An 18,758-nucleotide genomic window follows, 5' to 3' on the forward strand; every position below is an offset into this window, starting at 1 on the left:
GCAGCGACTTCTTGCCTGACTAAGCTGACCTAGGAAACCTTGCGGCTACCTAACCAGTGTTCTGACCTGTGTGCATCGGGGATTTAACGTGACATACAAGAAACTTTACCGGGCTAACCGAATCCCGCTACAGGCTGGGACAGGATTCAGCGACTCCTTGTTCATTGTGAGGTTATTTATGGTTAATTCTATCATTAAACGAGATTGAGAAATTACAGTTAAGTTATCAGGTTCGAACCCATAGAATTCTATCGGCTACCGGGGAAAGATTTTACCTTTAACCGGGTTCGAACTCGGGCATAGCGGTTTCTAACCAGAGTGCGTTTCCGCTACGCCACAACAAGGAGCTGAAGAACTGAGTTTAAGATGTTTAGATAAAAGCAATTTAAATCCCCTAAAATTTTTTTTGTTTACCTTGGCACATAACCTTCAAAAAGATTTTAATAGCCTATGAAAGGTTTAGTTCGGGGTTACCGTGATTTACAATTAAAGGCGATGGAGTAACAACGGATGAGGTATAGACTTAAGTTAGCTTAGGTTTAGATCAGTATAAGGAACTTTTACGTGAGGTACAATGTAGCGCATATACTGTCACGCTGCGGTTAAGTACATCAGGTTTGATTATCCAGGCATTGGATTGGTGCTTGAAGGGAATCGAACCATAGACCGAGGATACATCATGTTGGAAACCTACCATTAGGCCATACCACACACGGTAGACGGCAGTGGAAAATATGTTAGAAAGAGTAAACAATCTCTAATAAAATGCGCAAATTTTCAACTTAAAAATGAACTTATAAGGTGTTTGTGGGGGCTACAACCACTGATAAAAGTACGGCTACCGTAAGTGACCAAGGGTAAAATCTAGGAAGTTAATAGTTTTTTTCAAACATGGTGGATTGGCCATTCCAAACGCAAATTATAAAAACAATCTTGACAATAGATGTACAATTGTACATAAATGGTCATTAAACTACAATATACTGTCATATTGGATTACCTTTCTTTTATTTTAACGTCCATAAAGCTCGGATGCCTATTTCAATATCGCACAGTTGAAACTTTAAAGTTTTGAATTATAATTCACTTGTGGCATTTTGTTACCAAGGAAACTCTGACACAAAAAGTCAGCCTAGGATTGTCACTTTGCGGAAACGCATTTGGTTAAAAATCGCTACGCCCGAGTTGGAATCTGGTTAAAGGTAGCCGAACTTTTTCCCCGGTAGCCGATAGCATTCCATCGGTTCGAACCTGATAAATTTTTAAATTCTTAATACCGTAGCCTATTTGCTAGAATGAGAATGTTCCAAATAAAATAATAATAAGCTTAGGATTAGGCTATTAAGAGGCGCTGAATCCAGTCACAGCTGTTATTCAAATCCTTTAGTGTGTTTTAATTAGATGTGAGTCTTTTTTTCCATTTTTGATTGACATAACATCGGCCTATGGTATAATGATAGGTTCGGCTGTAAATTTTCAATCAAATGGTAGAGTTGGGGATTAGGCTGGCAAGATCTTGTCAGCCCTCCGATGACAAGCATTTTCGGCACAAATTATTCGTTTTTTTTGCATTAAATATAAGTGAAAACTGTTTTTATTTCCTAGGTTTGTGTGTACGGCCGGCTGGCGTACTCAAAAAAACTTGTGCAGCTCTTAGTAAGAATTAAGTAAAAACCTGCTATAGACATTGTGGAACATAATTTAAAATTTTGCAACTACGCAATTATTAGGCAGTAAGATTTTTTTGCTTCATAATGTCTTTAAATACCTCCTTTAGTAATGTTTTGTCACGTATGTTATTTATACGTGAACGACTAAATGTTCAAAGCCACTGTTTTAAATCAGATCAAATTTTATAATTCCGATAAAAATCTGCGATAGGTGTTAGATGATTTTAAATTAAGACCTACTCGATTTGCGGTCAACAATTATATCGCGATAAACACGAAGACTACCGTTTTATTATTCGTTTTTACCAAGAGAAAAATTGCACGATGAACATATATACGAAGCAAAGTGACCAAATTATTCTTTGGCGTAATTTATCATTGCGGCAATACGTACGATATGGTGCTCTGAAAAAAAGAAAAAAACAAAGAAAAAAACAAACAAATAACGTTACACTTTTCGAAATGCGCTTGAATATAGCAGACTAGACAACTAAAAAAACATTTTAGGACAGGATGTCAAAAATGGTAAATTTAAAGAAGCGTTGCATCACAGTACGATTTCGAACTAATTCGACAAAATTTTAAGGCAGTCACTTGTTTTCAGCCGGATTTGGGCCCAATTTTCGATTCAAAATAGTAATGGCCACCGGTTTTTTATGTTTTGCCCTCTGCACTAAGGGAAAGGCGACGAATAAAAGTTTTTGTATTCTTTTGGTTTCATCGTAAAACTTTATTTTAATTCATTAATGGGGCGGTGATGTAAAAGTGATCGCATTTAAAAGACCTCAAGAATCTACCTATTTCACCAGCCCAAACAAGTTCACTAAGACGCAAAAAATAGAATGGGCTGCAGACTTGGTTGGCAAACCATAAAACTAACAAGACTCTCCGATCTTTTAAAGCTCTGCTTTTAGTAGGGAGATCTAGAGTCTGGAGAAGCATGATTTAATGGGATTTGTTCAGCTTGGTAGGGTCGATTTTTACATTATGCTAACTGCACAAAATCACATTTGCGATATAGCTTTCTCTGTGCGGCTATGCAAACACAGATTTGGGAATGAAGCTCGACAAGTTAACACGTCGACCGCTATTTCTTTTTTTTTTCGAAACTGAAATGCTTTTGGAGCATAATGGTTGGAGGTTGTAGTAAGACGTAATAAGAATATCAAAGCCCATACAGAAGTAGGTAACATTTTGAACGTTTCGAATAAGTCTTTATTCATTTTTAACATAGAGAGAAGCCACTGATAGTAAGTGTATATATACCGGTGAGGCAGACGTCTGAAGGAAGGAAACGAGTGATACACTATCTTAACCGGGTTGAGCGGCGATTAGAAGGTAGGTCGTCAATAGCAGATAAGGCCATCCACGTGATTCAGATGTTAAAAAGAAAGAGAGGTATGGAAGCTTGGTCTGCATTAATTTCCGGGTTGTGCCGTTTTATTTCTACGGTTTCCTTTATCAAAAGACGACGCCAACACCGACTTGTCGCAAGAATCTTGGGTTTTTTAAAATCTTCAAATGCTTTTAATGTTTCTTTGCTTTTACTTTTCGAGGTGGAGAACACTACAGGACAAACGTGTTGTTTTAACAGGAAAATCCGAAAGCCGTTTTCATTGCTTTTGACGACTCCGCTGCTAATCTTCGCTTGAAATACAATAAGCCCCGCGTAAGCACTACTGCGTGTAGGTGCGGACCGCTTTTTCGATCTTGATCCTACACACAGGACATTGCCTCAACGCCCGCGTGCATTCCATACAACAGCAGATGTGGCCGCAAGGTATGAAGACAACGTCCGCCTGACGATCCAGGCACACCTGTAAGACAAAATGTTTTTATTTTTTATTCAATTAGGCATTTCACCGATGTTTTTGTTGTAAAATAAACAGACAATAAAAACTAATGAAAATAATAAGAAGGCCAGTTTTACGATCATCTTTAGGTGCTTAGTCCATACTACACCAACGGGCCGTAGTTTTCAAAAACAAAAGATTTTTTAAAAAGCTTAGTTTACTTTTGAACAATAAAGTCTCGTTGGAAACCAAACTAGTGCAGACAACAAAATTCTAATTTTTGTATCGTGACAAAGATATGCTTGTATACTTTGCTATCGGAATTTGTCCGATGCTAGGGTTTTATGGCCACTTTATCACTGAATTTCGTGTAATATAATTTCAATAATTGGCATGTTAACGCAGTATTTTGCCTGAAAATAGTAAATCCAGCTCTGATGATTTTTCACCTGGTTAAAGCAAAATATGACCCATTAACATAGCATAGATAAGTTCCACCAATTTCGTCTATTGTGTATGGCCGTACTTTTGTCCCCCCAAAAATATAGATAATACAATATATACGAACTTCGGAAATCTATGTTTGATATCAACAATAGCTCAGAATCGGCTGTACCTTACAAAGACGCGAGTCGTTAAGTTCTTCCAGCGTTCTTTTGATTTCTTCGGCTGTGATTTCGGGTTCTGCAACCTTCATTGTGCTAGGCTACAAAAAAGTTAAGAACATGTTAGATTTGCGTCACATGTATTATAGGGAAACACACAATAAGACTTATATAAAGCGACAATTTGCAATTAGTATCATAGCATTGAGACCAACGACACAAAGAAGACAAATACACAGTAATATTCATGTCAGAATAAGGTCTAAATTCGTCGAATACGACACAAACCTAAGTGCTTAAAAGAGTATAAATCCATCGGAATACGGCCTAAATAAACAAAACTTATAAGAAAAATCTATAATACCATAGTACTACGACCAACGAAATAAAAATCTGCAATAGCAGTAACACGCACGGCGGAATAAGATCTAAATCGTTTGAATAAGACATAAACCCGCCGGAATAAGTCCTAAATTTATCGGAATGAGGCCCAAATGGCCAAAATAACGTCTGAAACTGCAGGGAGGGAGTTGTGTCGATCGGCCATCGGCCTGGCGTAGGCTTTTTTGGTACTACGTTTAGGCGCCCAAGTTTAAACGGCGCCGTTGGGGCGCCACCGATTTGGCATCGGATTGTTTGGTCATGCTTGGGGTTAGTGGTGGATAATGGGATGATCTAAAAATGGTTTAGGATTGAAATTTTTCAAAGAGTTAGTGATGTACCACGGCAGGGATGTTCAACCTGCGGCCCGCCTGATGTTTACGTACGGCCCACCACTTATTCTCACTTTCAGTAACAATTGTTTTCACTATCATCAAAACGTGTAGAACTCGCAGTGTTTGATGTAGGCCTGATCTTATATATTTTAAGACTATAAACGAGTCTAATGTCGCATTTCAACATCCGTCGAACACTTTTGTGCACCATTATTGCTAAGCAAAATTGGTGTTTTTCTGAATGTGTGTTTTTGCGGACCTTTTTAAGGAAAGATATCAGCCCAAAGGTGTTGTACCATGACTAGGGATGTTCAAAGTAGAATCCCAAGGTATTCTAGAACAATAGGTTTCGAATCTAGAATAACGAATCCAGAATAGCGAATCCTAGTATATTTTTATTAAATTATCTAACCTTGGTTTTGTTTGAGGAAGGGATTCATCTTAATCTACCTCACAGGGCCTACAATCACAGCAATAAATCGCCCGAACAATTTGCTAACATGTGTACATTATAATAAAAAAATCTCTCATATGTTTAACATTCTTAACAACTGTCATTTGAAGCAGTTCTGTAAACTGTATTATGCCAACTGTCCAGGTTGTTGCCAAAACTTATATTTTTGCCAATAGTAAGTACAATGAAACACTGCACACAGAAGTCTTAAGCAATTTGGTCCTGTTTAAAGCATTGTTGGGTTTTAGTGCTTCTTTTTTGACTAACATGATCTGTTATGCAGTCAAATAATGTACTGCAAAGAATACAAAGTTACTATTGACATAACGAATTCTTGACAATTTCGCTGTGCATAACTGCATAAGCTCGCGGAATATTGGCCTAAAGTTGACCTTAAGTAACCCTATAGCACATTTTGTAGACGGCCAGCACGTTTTACAACGTGATATTACTTTTGCAAATTAACGCATTTAGGGCAATTGCGAACTCCACACCAGACATTGCACGTTAGTCGCTCGCCCAATAATGCTTGATTGACACTTATTATTAGACGAACGTTATCGCGAGACGCGGTAATTGGTCTCCCGAAAAAACGCTGACACTGCACTACGAGGCTACGTTTAAAGCAAGCACTATAAATTGGTCACCGCAGCGACAGGCCAACTTACCACACGCGTTTGTACAATTAGGCGCAACAATCGGCGGTAAAACATTAAATTATATCGGTTCCAATTACCCGAAATAAACGGCAGAATTGGATTCGAATCCCATCTGGATTCGAATCCAAGTATTCGATATTCTACTTTGAACATCCCTAACCATGACATGATACGGCATGGCGATATTCGCTTGCATATTTACGCATGGGTTCACTCTAAAAGAGCGGGTGTTTATAAGTTAAGTTGTTTTATGACGTCAATATATGACGTCACCCATTTAATTTAATAGGTTTTGCCGCCTATCGAAATTTTTAAAGTGGCAATGCGACCCATTCGGCTAAAAGATTGGACATCCCTGTCCTAAGGGGTCGGGGTAAGGGTTAGGGAAAATGTTATATAGGCCTAATTGTGGCCATTTAGGTGTTATACCGACGAATTTAGGACTTCCGATTTATACGTTATTACGACTACTACGTATTAGTCCTATTTTGGTCTTATCTTGAACTGTGTTATATTCCGACGTCGATGTTGTTTTTATTTCGATTTTATGGCTGGAGCCCTTATCGCCTCGACCAGGGTTACAAAACTGTTTTAACTTTTTTGCGACCTTTTGACTATGGCAGGAGCATTTTTCTGTGTCTGGTTTTAAACGCATTTTCGCAGTAATTTACAAATTAGAATTGGGTTTTATGCTTTGTAATAGTTTTAACATTTGAATTTCGAAGGTCAGACAAAGTTAACTTCAATAAATAAAACACTAAGTGTAAAATTAATGATAACCTACTCGCGAAAAAACACTCATCACTCGAGGTTAAATTTTGCCATCTCCGGAATTTACATCTAGCTCTACAGACAGCAGTTGCTAATTGACGCGTCAAATAACAAAACAGTTGTTTTGACCTTTATTTATTATGAATCCAGCCTTACCTGAATAGCGGCCATAGAAGTGCCTGGTAAAGAAATATTGACATTTCCGTCGACTTTTTACTTTGACTAGGCGACGAGCTCAGGAATTGTGTAAGAGAGACATCTTCCGGTTTCGGTTCCGTTTCCATGTTGTTTCTATAAAATAAAATCGAACGTTTTTGTTGAAATAAAATTAACCGTTCTTTTGTTTCGTATTTTTGATTTTTTGTTTGTTTGTTTGTTTTTGTTTACAAAGTAAAACGTAAACGCTCGGAATAGTTTGGCAACACAAACTTTAGACAAAATATTACAGTGTCGTTGTCACCATAGAATCTATTCAGAGAATAACTATATCACGAGAGTACCCGAGACAGTTTAAAAATGTGTCACAATACCGCGATTGAAAAAAAAACGATATAGAAATTGAATTGTTTTAACTATATATCCGTTTGAAATAGTTTTGTTACTACTTTATACATTTAACATTAATTTGCAAAAAAATTTGGTTGACTGCTTGTACTTGATGTTAAGAGAATTAAAGGACAACACATTTAACCAGACGGTAATTAAATGGCGAGCATTTAAATGAGGCTTTTCAAGCAATGGGCCGCGACGCGAAATTGACCCGAAGTAAATGCCGACTTAATTTTGCTTAGTGTGTCTTAGTGTGTTTCCTTTAAGATTATAATAATATTAGGGAAAAAGGATCACGACACCAAAGCATATACATCATACTTAGTACTTATAATCGCCACTAAAAAAGGGTATAAAGTACCAATTAAACCAATGTTTCTCAAACTATGAGACGCACCCGAAATTGGATCGCCGCCAACTGGAGTTCAGATAGTGAGATTTATTACGATTAAATCTGAGCTATATTGCCCCAAAATCCAAGAACAGCGGGAGAAATACCAAAAACAGTACCAGTAGTAATTAACCTTAAATTTATATAGGCTTTTCACTCAGAATTTTGGTCGCCGTAAAAAGAAAGGTTAAGAAATACCGAATTAAACGAACTTAGCCTCGCAAAACCACGAACTAACAAGTGGCGAGTGTTTCTTGAGACACTTTAAATCGAGCGAAGCCTACCGTTTTTCCATTGCCGCAACAGCATCCAAAAGCTCGCTGGCTGATTCGTATGGCTTTCCATTATCTCTGATCCTTTCTTGTTGCACGAACCGTACCAAGTGCTCTTCGTAGCCGATACCTGAAGGCATTCAAGTTAAATTTGGTGGCGTAGTTCGTTTTCTTAGAGATTCGTTTTTTTTTAGAGATTAGCGAATGCCGTGATAAAGAGGTATAAGTTGCATGGCTTTAAACAACACAGTTTGGAGCGCCTAGCAAATTAACTTTGATATGTGTTACATATTCAGAACTTCTTGCAATTTTTTCTGTTGTTAGTTAGCGATCTAAACGTTAATACACTTATTCGAGTTCGAGTGACTATAACGATCAAATAAACAAAAAATAATTTTAAAACATATTTATTTTTAGTCCAGTGGATGATTTAACTCAGAGGTCACTAAACTACGGTCCGCGGGCCAAATCCAGCCCACCAGTTTAAGTAATTATTCGGGGCACATTTTCTCAGTGAACTCAAAGTACGGTTATACAACGAAAAACTCAGTCGATTGCAAGTTCATGCTAAATTTTTTATGAAAATCTTGATAAAACATCAGTTTTATAAATCTTATTATGTATTTCAGTACAAAAAAAATTTTAGTTACCTTCTTTAAATAAAATGCAATTCAGGTTAGTTCAAAACTAAATTTTATATCTGCCACAAGTCGTTACAGTTATCCGTTCCTTCATGAAAAGAACGATTGGTGACTCTGATTTAACGCCTTAAATATATAAGACGAAAAACATTTGAAGTCGTATATTCCAAGATTATGCGTTTTAAATATGTAAATTGCATATTATTTTTCCCCTATTAGAGACATTCTTAAGATAGTATAAATAAGCACGTGGTCCGTATACTACGTCACGCTACAACCTTCAAAGTGATCAAAAAATTGTACTTATATGGCCAAAAAATTAAGTAACAAAATTCGCGCCATTTACGTTTGGCTTTGAAAATTACACAATAGTGATGTAAAAGTTCGGCCTAATGCCCCAATCTAGTGGCTCCCAAAAAAAAAAAAAAAATCCTAATTATTTCGCGTCAAACTTTTAACAGAACAACGATAAAGTAATTTTACAATTGCCCTGAACACACGACAAACTAGATGTAAATGTCTCAAAATTACTAATTTGCAATTATAGTGCGTGTTTAAGTCTAAATTTCTTGCGTGTATGCCTATTGGTAATACAAAAACTCTCTTTTCCGAAATTACAAAAAGGTTCGCGGCACACAGTTTGGGAATAACTGCCCTAATCGATCAAGTTAATTTTTGTTACGTTAAAGATATGCAAGAACCTGAGTGTATTTACAAATTAGAAGTAGCCAATTTTTTAGCCTATAGGATAGGGATGTTCAAAGTAGAATATCGAATCCTTAGATTCGAATCCAGATGGGATTTATTTCGGGTAATTGGAACCGATATAATTTAATGTTTTACCGCCGATTGTCGCGCCTAATTGCACAAACGCGTGTGGTAAGTTGGCCTCTCGCTGCGGCGACCAATTTACAGTGCTTGCTTTAAATGTAACCTGGTAGTGCAATGTCAGCGTTTTTTCGGGCGACCAATTACCGCGTCTCGCGATAACGTTTGTGTAATAATTAAGTGTCAATCAAGCGTTATTGGGCGAGCGATCAACGAGTAATGTCTGGTGTGGAGTTCGCAATTGCCCTAAATGCGTTAAGTTGCAAAAGTAACATTACGTTGTAAAACGTGCTCGCCGTCCACAAAATGCGCTATAGGGTTACTTACGGTCAACTTTAGGCCAATATTCAGCGAGGTTATGCAGTTATGCGCAGTTTAATTGTCAAAAATTCGTTAAGTCAATAGTAACTTTGTATTCTTTGCAGTGCATTATTTGACTGCATAACAGATCACGTTAGTAAAAAATAAGCCCCAAGACCCAACAATGCTTGAAAAAACAGGACCGAATTGCTTAAGACTTCTGTGTGCAGTGTTGCATTGTACTCACTATTGGCAAAAATATAAGTTTAGGCAACAACCTGGACAGTTGACATATTTACAGTTTACACAACTGCTTCAAATGACAGAACTTAGTTAAGAATGTTGAACATATGGGAGATTTTTTTTATTATAATGTACACATGTTAGAAAATTGTTTGGGCGATTTATTGCTGTGATTGTGGGTCCTGTAGGGTAGATTAAGATTAATCCCTACCCCAAACAAAATCGAGGTTAAATAATTTAATAAAAATATACTAGGATTCGCTATTCTGGATTCGTTATTCTAGATTCGAAACCTATTATTCTAGAATACCTTGGGATTCTACTTTGAGCATCCCTACTATAGGATATTTATGACGTCATTATGATGTGTTAATACGTTATTTTTTAGGGAAATTTCTTTGAGGAGTTTCTGACACCGTCCCGTGATAAATCAACTTCAGTAAGTGTTTTGTTGGCTGTAAGCTAATTGAGCAGACAGAGTGAGATTAGAGGGGGATTACCCTACGGGTTCTTTCCCCGGTGTTTTTGTAAGGGAAAAGGTAGCTGAAATTGCGCCATATTGCATGACACATCCGGACTTTCCACTGACGTTGAATAAAATGTTATTTTCCTTATTTAACATACTGAATGGCGCAACAGAGAATCAATTGCCCCGGAAGTTGGTGCAATAGCGGTATTTTGTTTATTTGTGGTGACTTACCTATTACTGCTTGTGTGGTTTCACATCGCATTGCGCGGTCAATCGCTGATTCCTGCGGCTGAGGAACTTGCATGCTAAAACAAACAAATTTAATAAATATATATTCTATATCAGAGCCACGATTTTAAATTAAGTAAATAGTGTAAATAATGCGAGGTGAATAGTGAAAAAGACATATACTAGGACCTTAAATAAAATATATAGTTTAATGCAGCAATAAAAATATGTCAAACCAAAAGTTAAATAATTAATGTATCCTTAAAATCCAAATGTTACACTGTTGATAACATTAAACTCATTACATACAGCACAACACCCCCAAAAAACCTTACACAAAACAGGTTAACTGTTTAGATGTACAAAGTTAGGTAAAATAAACCACCTTATTAAAATCTATTCAATAAAAAGTGTTAAGGCTTTTGCCCAAATTACTCAAGTCCAACCTCATTGGTTCAAATGGTTGCGGTCATGTCAAGTCATTTTGTACCAAACACTTACCAAGCCAAGTTATTTATAATGCTGAATTGAATACACCTATGTTTAGTGATGAAGACGTTAACTTAAATTATTCAAACACCGCTGTGACCATTAGCTTGGCAGGGTAAACTTATTTTCACCAAACATGTACCCAACCTTTTCGGAAAAAAAAAGTTGTAAAAAACAAGCTAAAGTTATAATTAAGAAAGCAATTACCTTGCTTGAGAAGTAGGAGCAACATCCAAGCCTCGCGCCGGTAAAACAGGTCTATTTAAGTCGGGAAACTGTGCCACGATGGAATGAACGAAAGCGGGGCCTTTCTGTTGTAGGACATACTCGCATGTCGGATACCATTTGGCATGCTCTACCATTGGAAGATCATTTCCTTGGAAATTTTGGAGCCCACCTCCACAGTAAAAGCACTTTACTCTGTCACGCACTCCTAAAAGAGGTACATCGGAAAAAACGTTAACACCTTGTTGCCATTGCAGCAAGAATGATCTGATTTATTTTTTTTTAATCATTTTTGTAGGCAAAATTTAATCATTTTAATTAGGGATTCTTAACCTGGGGTTCATTAGCCCATGTTGAGTTTATGGACTTGGGACTAGTTATTGAGGATCAATGAATATCTAAATAAAATCATAGTCTGTAATTTTTGAACACTAATTTTTTTAATAACTTTACCTATGACACAATCTCTAAAATTTATGCCGACTATGATTCATCCTAACCAACATATTTTGTTGGGGTTAACTTAAAAAAGTTTATACATGGAAGATACTTGAGTAATGTACTGACTTAACTATGATTTATGGAAATATTTAGTACTTTTACTGTTTATAGACAAGAGAAGTAACATGAAGAAATCCTATTTTATAGGCAAATAACTGAGAAATAGTGCTAAACCTTATTTTGTTTTGCAAATTTAATTCAATTTTATGAACAAGTACCCTACATCACATTTATAGTATTTTAGTATCGGGCAATATATGAAATTCTTATTACAATTGAGGGTTAGGGACAAGCCAATTAATATTTTCATTAGCCATAAAAAGTGATAAAATGCCTTACCAAGAGAAAACAATCCTGCTTCAGCAAACATCTGCGGCGTCGCTCTAGTGTAGAGCCATGCACTGAAAGTTGAAATTCGAACTTCGGCCCTACTCATATTAGGAGTGGCGGGATACTCACATGGAAACATAATCCTAAGGTCACGTTTCTCCTCATCTGTAATGGTTGTTACTAAATTTTGAGATCTCCTTGGTGCGTTAGAAGCTGGAACGTTCATCGTCTCCCTTCCCTGCACCATTGGACAGTGCGCAAAATGGCTCAAATGTTCCATACGCGGATTATCCGATCTTCGCCAATTACGGAGGACTCCACCACAGCTGAAACATTGTGTACGGTCGAGGTTTCCTAAGTAAAACCACCCGGACGCTGCCATTTCTGTCGGGTCCGGAGCATTTGCCGTTGGCCAGTTGGCAAACGTTTGAAGCCGCTCCTGTTCACGGCAAAGGTCGAGACTGCGCACCAAAGTTTCGTGAGCAGGATTTATGATGTTGGCAAGCAGCCGCGTTAGCGGATAATCGTAAATAGGAGGAGGTGGCACGCTGGGTGCTGAAGTTCTTGATCCAGAAGTTACTGTGTTGTACAGAGGTGGGGCTACCGAAGGGTATGTTGGATTTGGGAGTGACAAATTCGCAGACTGTGATGAAATCATTTCCGCACTTGAAATGCTAAAGATTAAAAACTATATATATATAATATATTCTTTAAAGAGGCTTGTGTAGATCCACAGTTTTATAAACAGCATTACAAACAACAAACCTTAAAAAACTTTAACAATAATTGATGAAAAAAAAACAGGCTGTTGAAAAACATACAAGATATATATGTTGAAAAACATACAAAATATATCTGATAAAATCAACTGTTAAACTCATATTGAATGTGGTGTTAAAAAAATATACCGGTATGCATGAATGACTATTAAACGATTTTACCTGGGGGAAGAGTTTCTAAAACCAAAACTTTCAGAGTTTGAAGAACTGACTTCAGATGAAGAATAAGGCATTTGACTCTGACTAGGTCTTGCAATCTAAACAGAATGTTTTTATATTGACTAACAAGTAAAACGTATTTGAAATATTGTTCACAAACTTACATTCAGTGCATTGCTGGATGTTTCAAATCTAATGTTTCCACAAGAGTCTGTGTTACGTGCAAACTTGCAGGTGGTCCTGCAATAAATAAGTAAAGAATTTACAACCAATAGCAAAGACAGAAAAATAATTTTAAATTGATTACTTTATTTTAATAGTAAAAACCTGAATGTAGATTCTGCCACTAAATAATTTATGCCAACAGCTTTTCTTCCACTTTAGTTTATGTTAAAAAATATTTCTATGTAAACTAGGTCGATAAGGAAAAACACACAAACTAAAAATGCTAGTTACCTATGCATGCTCAAATTGAATGGGTCCATTTCAGGAGTAAGGTGTCTCACTACATTTGAACATGCAAAGCATTCTACTACATCATCTTGGCCAGTGTAATAAAAGCCAGCTGACGCATAATTGCTGGCATTTATATGAACTCGCTGTGAAAGATTTCGAAAAGTTGAGATTCTATAGAGTTCCCGTTCTGAGTCATGAAAAAAAGTTTTAGTTTTACACAATAGCAATGAATGTAAATCTCACAAATTATCTCTAGAGTGCTTACTAGTTTCAGGGCTTTCGTTCTTTTCTTCATCAGGTTCTCCCTCTATAAGAGCAGTTAATGTAAATGAAGAAGTGCTATCTGTTTTTGTTTCTTTTGTTGATAAACTTGTTTCTGACCTGCCAAGTATTTCAAAAAGTGTTCTTTTCGTACTGTTAAACCTTGATTTTTCAACAATTTTAAATATTTTTCATTGAATGCATAAAAACAAAAAGCTGTGCAGTAATTAAAAAATGGATGTAAAATGGCATTACTAGACAAACTCTTTCTAAATTTTTAGAGTAACATTTTTACATTTTTTAACTTGTCAATATGTAAAATGAAATAATTACCTAAGTTTCTGACTGGTTGTATCATCATTGTCGTGAACAGTTATTGGTAAGTGTTTTACATAGAGAAGGCATACTGCAAAACACATTACTGGCTTCATAGTGATCAACAGAATAAACTTTTTCAAGTGATTAATGCTGCCACCATGGGTGTTTTCATCATAAAGCACAACTATTACCAAAGATTGGTGGAAAGAAGTGCATGAAGAGTAAATGCCAAAGTTGGATATAAACCCAGTTCCATGTCCAGAAAATTGTACCCCTTTGAATAGATTGTAATAAAGTCTATACAACAGCTTAGTTGCAATAAACGCTACCACAGCATATATAGTAATCAATAAACACAAGAATAATGTCTTCTTAATTGCATGGGCTATGTTTATGTTGTTTCTGCACTGATTTGGTGAAGCACAGCACATACTGACAGCCAAAATCCAACAATAAACACTTTGTCTAAGGTGCAATAAATCGCTGCAACAAAAAATAAAATATTTAAAACCCGATGCATTAAACAAAAACATTATGAACTGTGCATATGTTTTTCTTATTCAAAGCTCCATTATACATAAATTATTAGAATGTCTCCTTTAAAAAATCAATGGAAGAGCATACTACCTAAATCATTTGTTCTTTAAATTATAATCGATTGGGAATATTTAGTGTTAGCCTCCCTGCATAACAACTAGTGGTTCAAGGTTGCTACTTTTACTAATCTGTAAACATTATGTATTTATACTTTGCAGTTCTATTGCATTGACCAACAGATTGAAAAAATACATTTAAAACTTAAACTAGTTAAAAAAATCAAACAAATCAGTTCAATTTTATGCAGAGTTTTAGCAAAACCAGTAGCCCAAACAACTGAATAAAACCAAACAATGTTAATTTATTAAAAATGAACCTAAATCCCTAAAGAGTTAAAGACATCAAAAAAACATCATTTTTGGCGGAACTTATCTAACTAGGCTGACTTTTCAGATTTTTATATATGTCACTGAAGTTTTATTAGGGTTTTTAACTATTGGCACATTAGAGTTAGTTTTTTATCTGCATTTTTCCTTGCAGCTTATCGTCGGCACTCTTTAATATTTGCAATGAAACTAACGACAATAGTGAGTTATTTATTAATGGTATAGGCCCATAGACCCGAGGGGATTTACCTTATGGTAAAACTATAGTGGTGATTCATCAAGTGATTCACCAGCGTAAAATGACGAGCTATTAGCCAAACCTGTAAACAAGCATTTGGTAAGTGTCTATATATTTTTTGAAACATGAGTAGAGGTTTGACTTTGACACTACAGATGTGAGACCGCATCCAGATAAATTTTTGGGGCAAAGTAAAATTACCGTAAATTTAGGTGTCACCGAACTACACCAAAAGCTAGTCAGCAAATAATTTCTGGCAGATTATTTCAACGTCAAAATAAACTTAATTACGTATATTTTTTTCGAAAAAAAATTTTACCACCGTCTTGAGAATGGACTATGTTTCTTAGATTTTGAAAAAAAAAATTAATATTCGAAAAAATATTAATATTTAATATTAATATTCGCCATAAAAAATAAATTAAAAATTTCATCCCAGGTTGAAACTCATTTTTTTTAAGTAGCGCAGGAGTAAACCTTTCCAATGATGCCTCGCTTGCTATAAATTTGTTGGGGTGTAAGGGTTTAATTCGGCAAAAACCGATATTAATATTCATGACATATCGCGATAATTTTTGAAAGTCTCTAGTACCCTTATTAAAAATCACAATCGAACGAAACTTTCACACGTTCATTTTTAGAGGCGTAGTTTGCCAAAGAACAAAAAAATTTAAAAAATTTCAAAGTTTTAAAAATTTCATATTAATCTATTAATAGTCCCGATATCGCGATTTTTCACCCAAAAAACATCCGACCACAATAGGCACAAATAATTTTCATCCCACCATAAAATCAAACACATTGCATAGACATTGATCTCACCTTTCCAATGATGCCTCGCTTGCTATAAATTTGTTGGGGAGTAAGGGTTTAATTCGGCAAAAACCGATATTAATATTCATGACATATCGCGATAATTTTTGAAAGTCTCTAGTACCCTTATTGAAAATCACAATCGAACGAAACTTTCACACGTTCATTTTCAAAGGCGTAGTTTGCCAAAGAACAAAAAAATTTAAAAAATTTCAAAGTTTTAAAAATTTCATATTAATCTATTAATAGTCCCGATATCGCGATTTTTTAGTTCGAGAGTTCAGAGACAATATAAGGCTGGCGCAAAAGTCCAAACGTAAAAGAGCAGTCGTCCAGCCACAGGAAGAGGAAAGCTGGGCTAAGAAGCCAAGAACCACAGGGCCAGATAGGACTATTGGGAAGTATCTTCAAGCTCCTTCAAAGGGTTTGAGAAGCTCTAGTCCGAACAAACGCGGAAAATCGACAATCAAAAACACGAATAAGGGCCACGATTGTAATTCCAATTTGCCTGTTAGTTCCTGGGGACGCCGTTGTTGTGGTGTAAAATATCAAACCAGTTTTAGAATCAAAGTGATCACCTTGAATTATTGTCAAAAGACACATGGCTAAGCGATAAGCATATTGATTCGGTAATGTATATAATGGCAACACAATTTCCTCAAATTGGAGGGTTACAAAGCATTCATGCTTATGAAACACCGTTTCATTTTCCTTCAGTAAATTGTTCTGTCGGAAAATTTGTTCAAATTATAAATGTTCATTCAAACCATTGGGTAACGGCGTCCAACATTTTTTCAACGGAGAGTAATTCCATACAATTATACGACAGTTATTATAGCGAATATAACTCGGACGATCTATTCAAGTTGTCCAAACTTGTCTACTTAAAAAATTTTAAAAACATTAAATTCGAATTTCCCAAGGTATGCCAACAGAAGGGAAGCTCCAATTGTGGTCCTTTTGCAATAGCTTTTGCAGTTGCAATGCTATCCGGCATCAAACCAGAGCAGGTAATATTTAAAGAGGCAACATTGCGCAGCGACATTCAGAAAATAGTTTTAAATCGTTCTGTTGCTCCATTTTTTACGCGTAGGAATTAGACCAGGTTTATCAAGAAAACCTTTAGCTATACACACTAGCATTTACTGTAATTGTAGATTAGCCGATAACAAAGCGCTTTTCTTAATAGAATGCAGCAGTTGTAAGGAATGGTTCCACAGGGGATGTGTTCAAACACACGTTCCTCAAGGGGCAATTGATAACAACGACGAACCCTGGTTTTGCAAACAATGTTAAAAAAACAACAACACATGATGAACAAATATTTGGTAAGAATATTTTTTGTAAACTTTTAAATTGGTAAAAAATGAACAACAAAAAATAACCCAAATTTAAAAGTATGTTTGCTTATTTCTGTTGTTGCGTGGAAATAAGTGTAATATATCTTTTATATTTGTGGAAACTATCTTCAATAAGTAGCATTTGTTCTTTGACAAACTACCCCTTTTGGGGTAAAAAATCGCGATATCGCGACTATCACCGGTAATAGATTAATATGAAATTTTTAAAACTTTAAAATTTTTTAAATTTTTTTGTTCTTTGGCAAACTACGCCTCTAAAAATGAACGGGTGAAAGTTTCGTTCGATTGTGATTTTCAATAAGGGTACTAGAGACTTTCAAAAATTATCGCGATATGTCATGAATATTAATATCGGTTTTTGCCGAATTAAACCCTTACTCCCCAACAAATTTATAGCAAGCGAGGCATCATTGGAAAGGTGAGATCAATGTCTATGCAATGTGTTTGGTTTTATGGTGGGATGAAAGTTATTTGTGCCTATTGTGGTCGGATGTTTTTTGGGTGAAAAATCGCGATATCGGGACTATTAATAGATTAATATGAAATTTTTAAAACTTTGAAATTTTTTAAATTTTTTTGTTCTTTGGCAAACTACGCCTCTAAAAATGAACGTGTGAAAGTTTCGTTCGATTGTGATTTTTAATAAGGGTACTAGAGACTTTCAAAAATTATCGCGATATGTCATGAATATTAATATCGGTTTTTGCCGAATTAAACCCTTACTCCCCAACAAATTTATAGCAAGCGAGGCATCATTGCAAAGGTTTACTCCTGCGCTACTTAAAAAAATGAGTTTCAACCTGGGATGAAATTTTTAATTTATTTTTATGGCGAATATTAATATTGAATATTAATATTTTTTCGAATATTAATTTTTTTTTTCAAAATCTAAGAAACATAGTCCATTCTCAAGACGGTGGTAAAATTTTTTTTCGAAAAAAATATACGTAATTAAGTTTATTTTGACGTTGAAATAATCTGCCAGAAATTATTTGCTGACTAGCTTTTGGTCCGAACTACGGCTCGCAAGCTGGATCGAGCCCGTCTGTTTAATTATTTCGGCCCGCAGCAAATTTCCCAAAATTATCCTACAGACGGGTTAATCATACTACTTCATTAACCGAAATGTTTGTACATTTATTTTAAGGAGGTACTCCATATAAGAAAAACTTGAGAACCACTTGATAATGGTATTTATCTTAGGTAACTGTATCGCTATCATAGCTTTTCAAGTACAACAAACCTATTTATGACGTCAAAAAGTAGTCTTGTTTCAATGCTAAACAAGCTACATACACTTACAAAGCACACTGCTT

At 35.7% G+C, this 18,758-nt stretch overlaps 2 protein-coding genes across 3 annotated transcripts; both read right to left on the bottom strand.

Moving 5' to 3' along the window:
* Positions 1-1,911: 1,911 nt before the first annotated feature.
* Positions 1,912-12,815, bottom strand: LOC146145427 (baculoviral IAP repeat-containing protein 7-like). The gene is made up of 8 exons (XM_083390563.1): positions 12,144-12,815; positions 11,283-11,511; positions 10,593-10,666; positions 7,893-8,010; positions 6,825-6,959; positions 4,686-4,743; positions 4,080-4,169; positions 1,912-3,487 (listed from the first exon to the last, which is right to left on the bottom strand). The coding sequence occupies exons 1-8, from the start codon at positions 12,790-12,792 to the stop codon at positions 3,347-3,349; spliced, it is 1,494 nt and encodes a 497-aa protein (XP_083246689.1). The 5' UTR covers positions 12,793-12,815; the 3' UTR covers positions 1,912-3,346.
* Positions 12,816-12,949: 134 nt separating this feature from the next.
* LOC146145428 (uncharacterized) lies at positions 12,950-15,185 on the bottom strand. Of its 2 annotated transcripts, XM_083389587.1 has the most exons (5): positions 14,123-15,185; positions 13,794-13,909; positions 13,529-13,715; positions 13,237-13,312; positions 12,950-13,170 (listed from the first exon to the last, which is right to left on the bottom strand). In XM_083389587.1, the coding sequence occupies exons 1-5, from the start codon at positions 14,638-14,640 to the stop codon at positions 13,072-13,074; spliced, it is 996 nt and encodes a 331-aa protein (XP_083245713.1). In that variant the 5' UTR covers positions 14,641-15,185; the 3' UTR covers positions 12,950-13,071. The 2 variants fall into 2 exon arrangements, with proteins under 2 accessions (XP_083245713.1, XP_083245714.1); XM_083389588.1 differs by lacking the exon at positions 14,123-15,185 and having other exon boundaries at positions 13,794-14,054.
* Between the last annotated feature and the right edge of the window lie 3,573 nt (positions 15,186-18,758).

The sequence above is a fragment of the Ascidiella aspersa genome, chromosome 5 (genome assembly GCF_963924565.1).
Source record: "Ascidiella aspersa chromosome 5, kaAscAspe10.2, whole genome shotgun sequence".
Lineage (NCBI taxonomy): Eukaryota > Metazoa > Chordata > Ascidiacea > Phlebobranchia > Ascidiidae > Ascidiella > Ascidiella aspersa.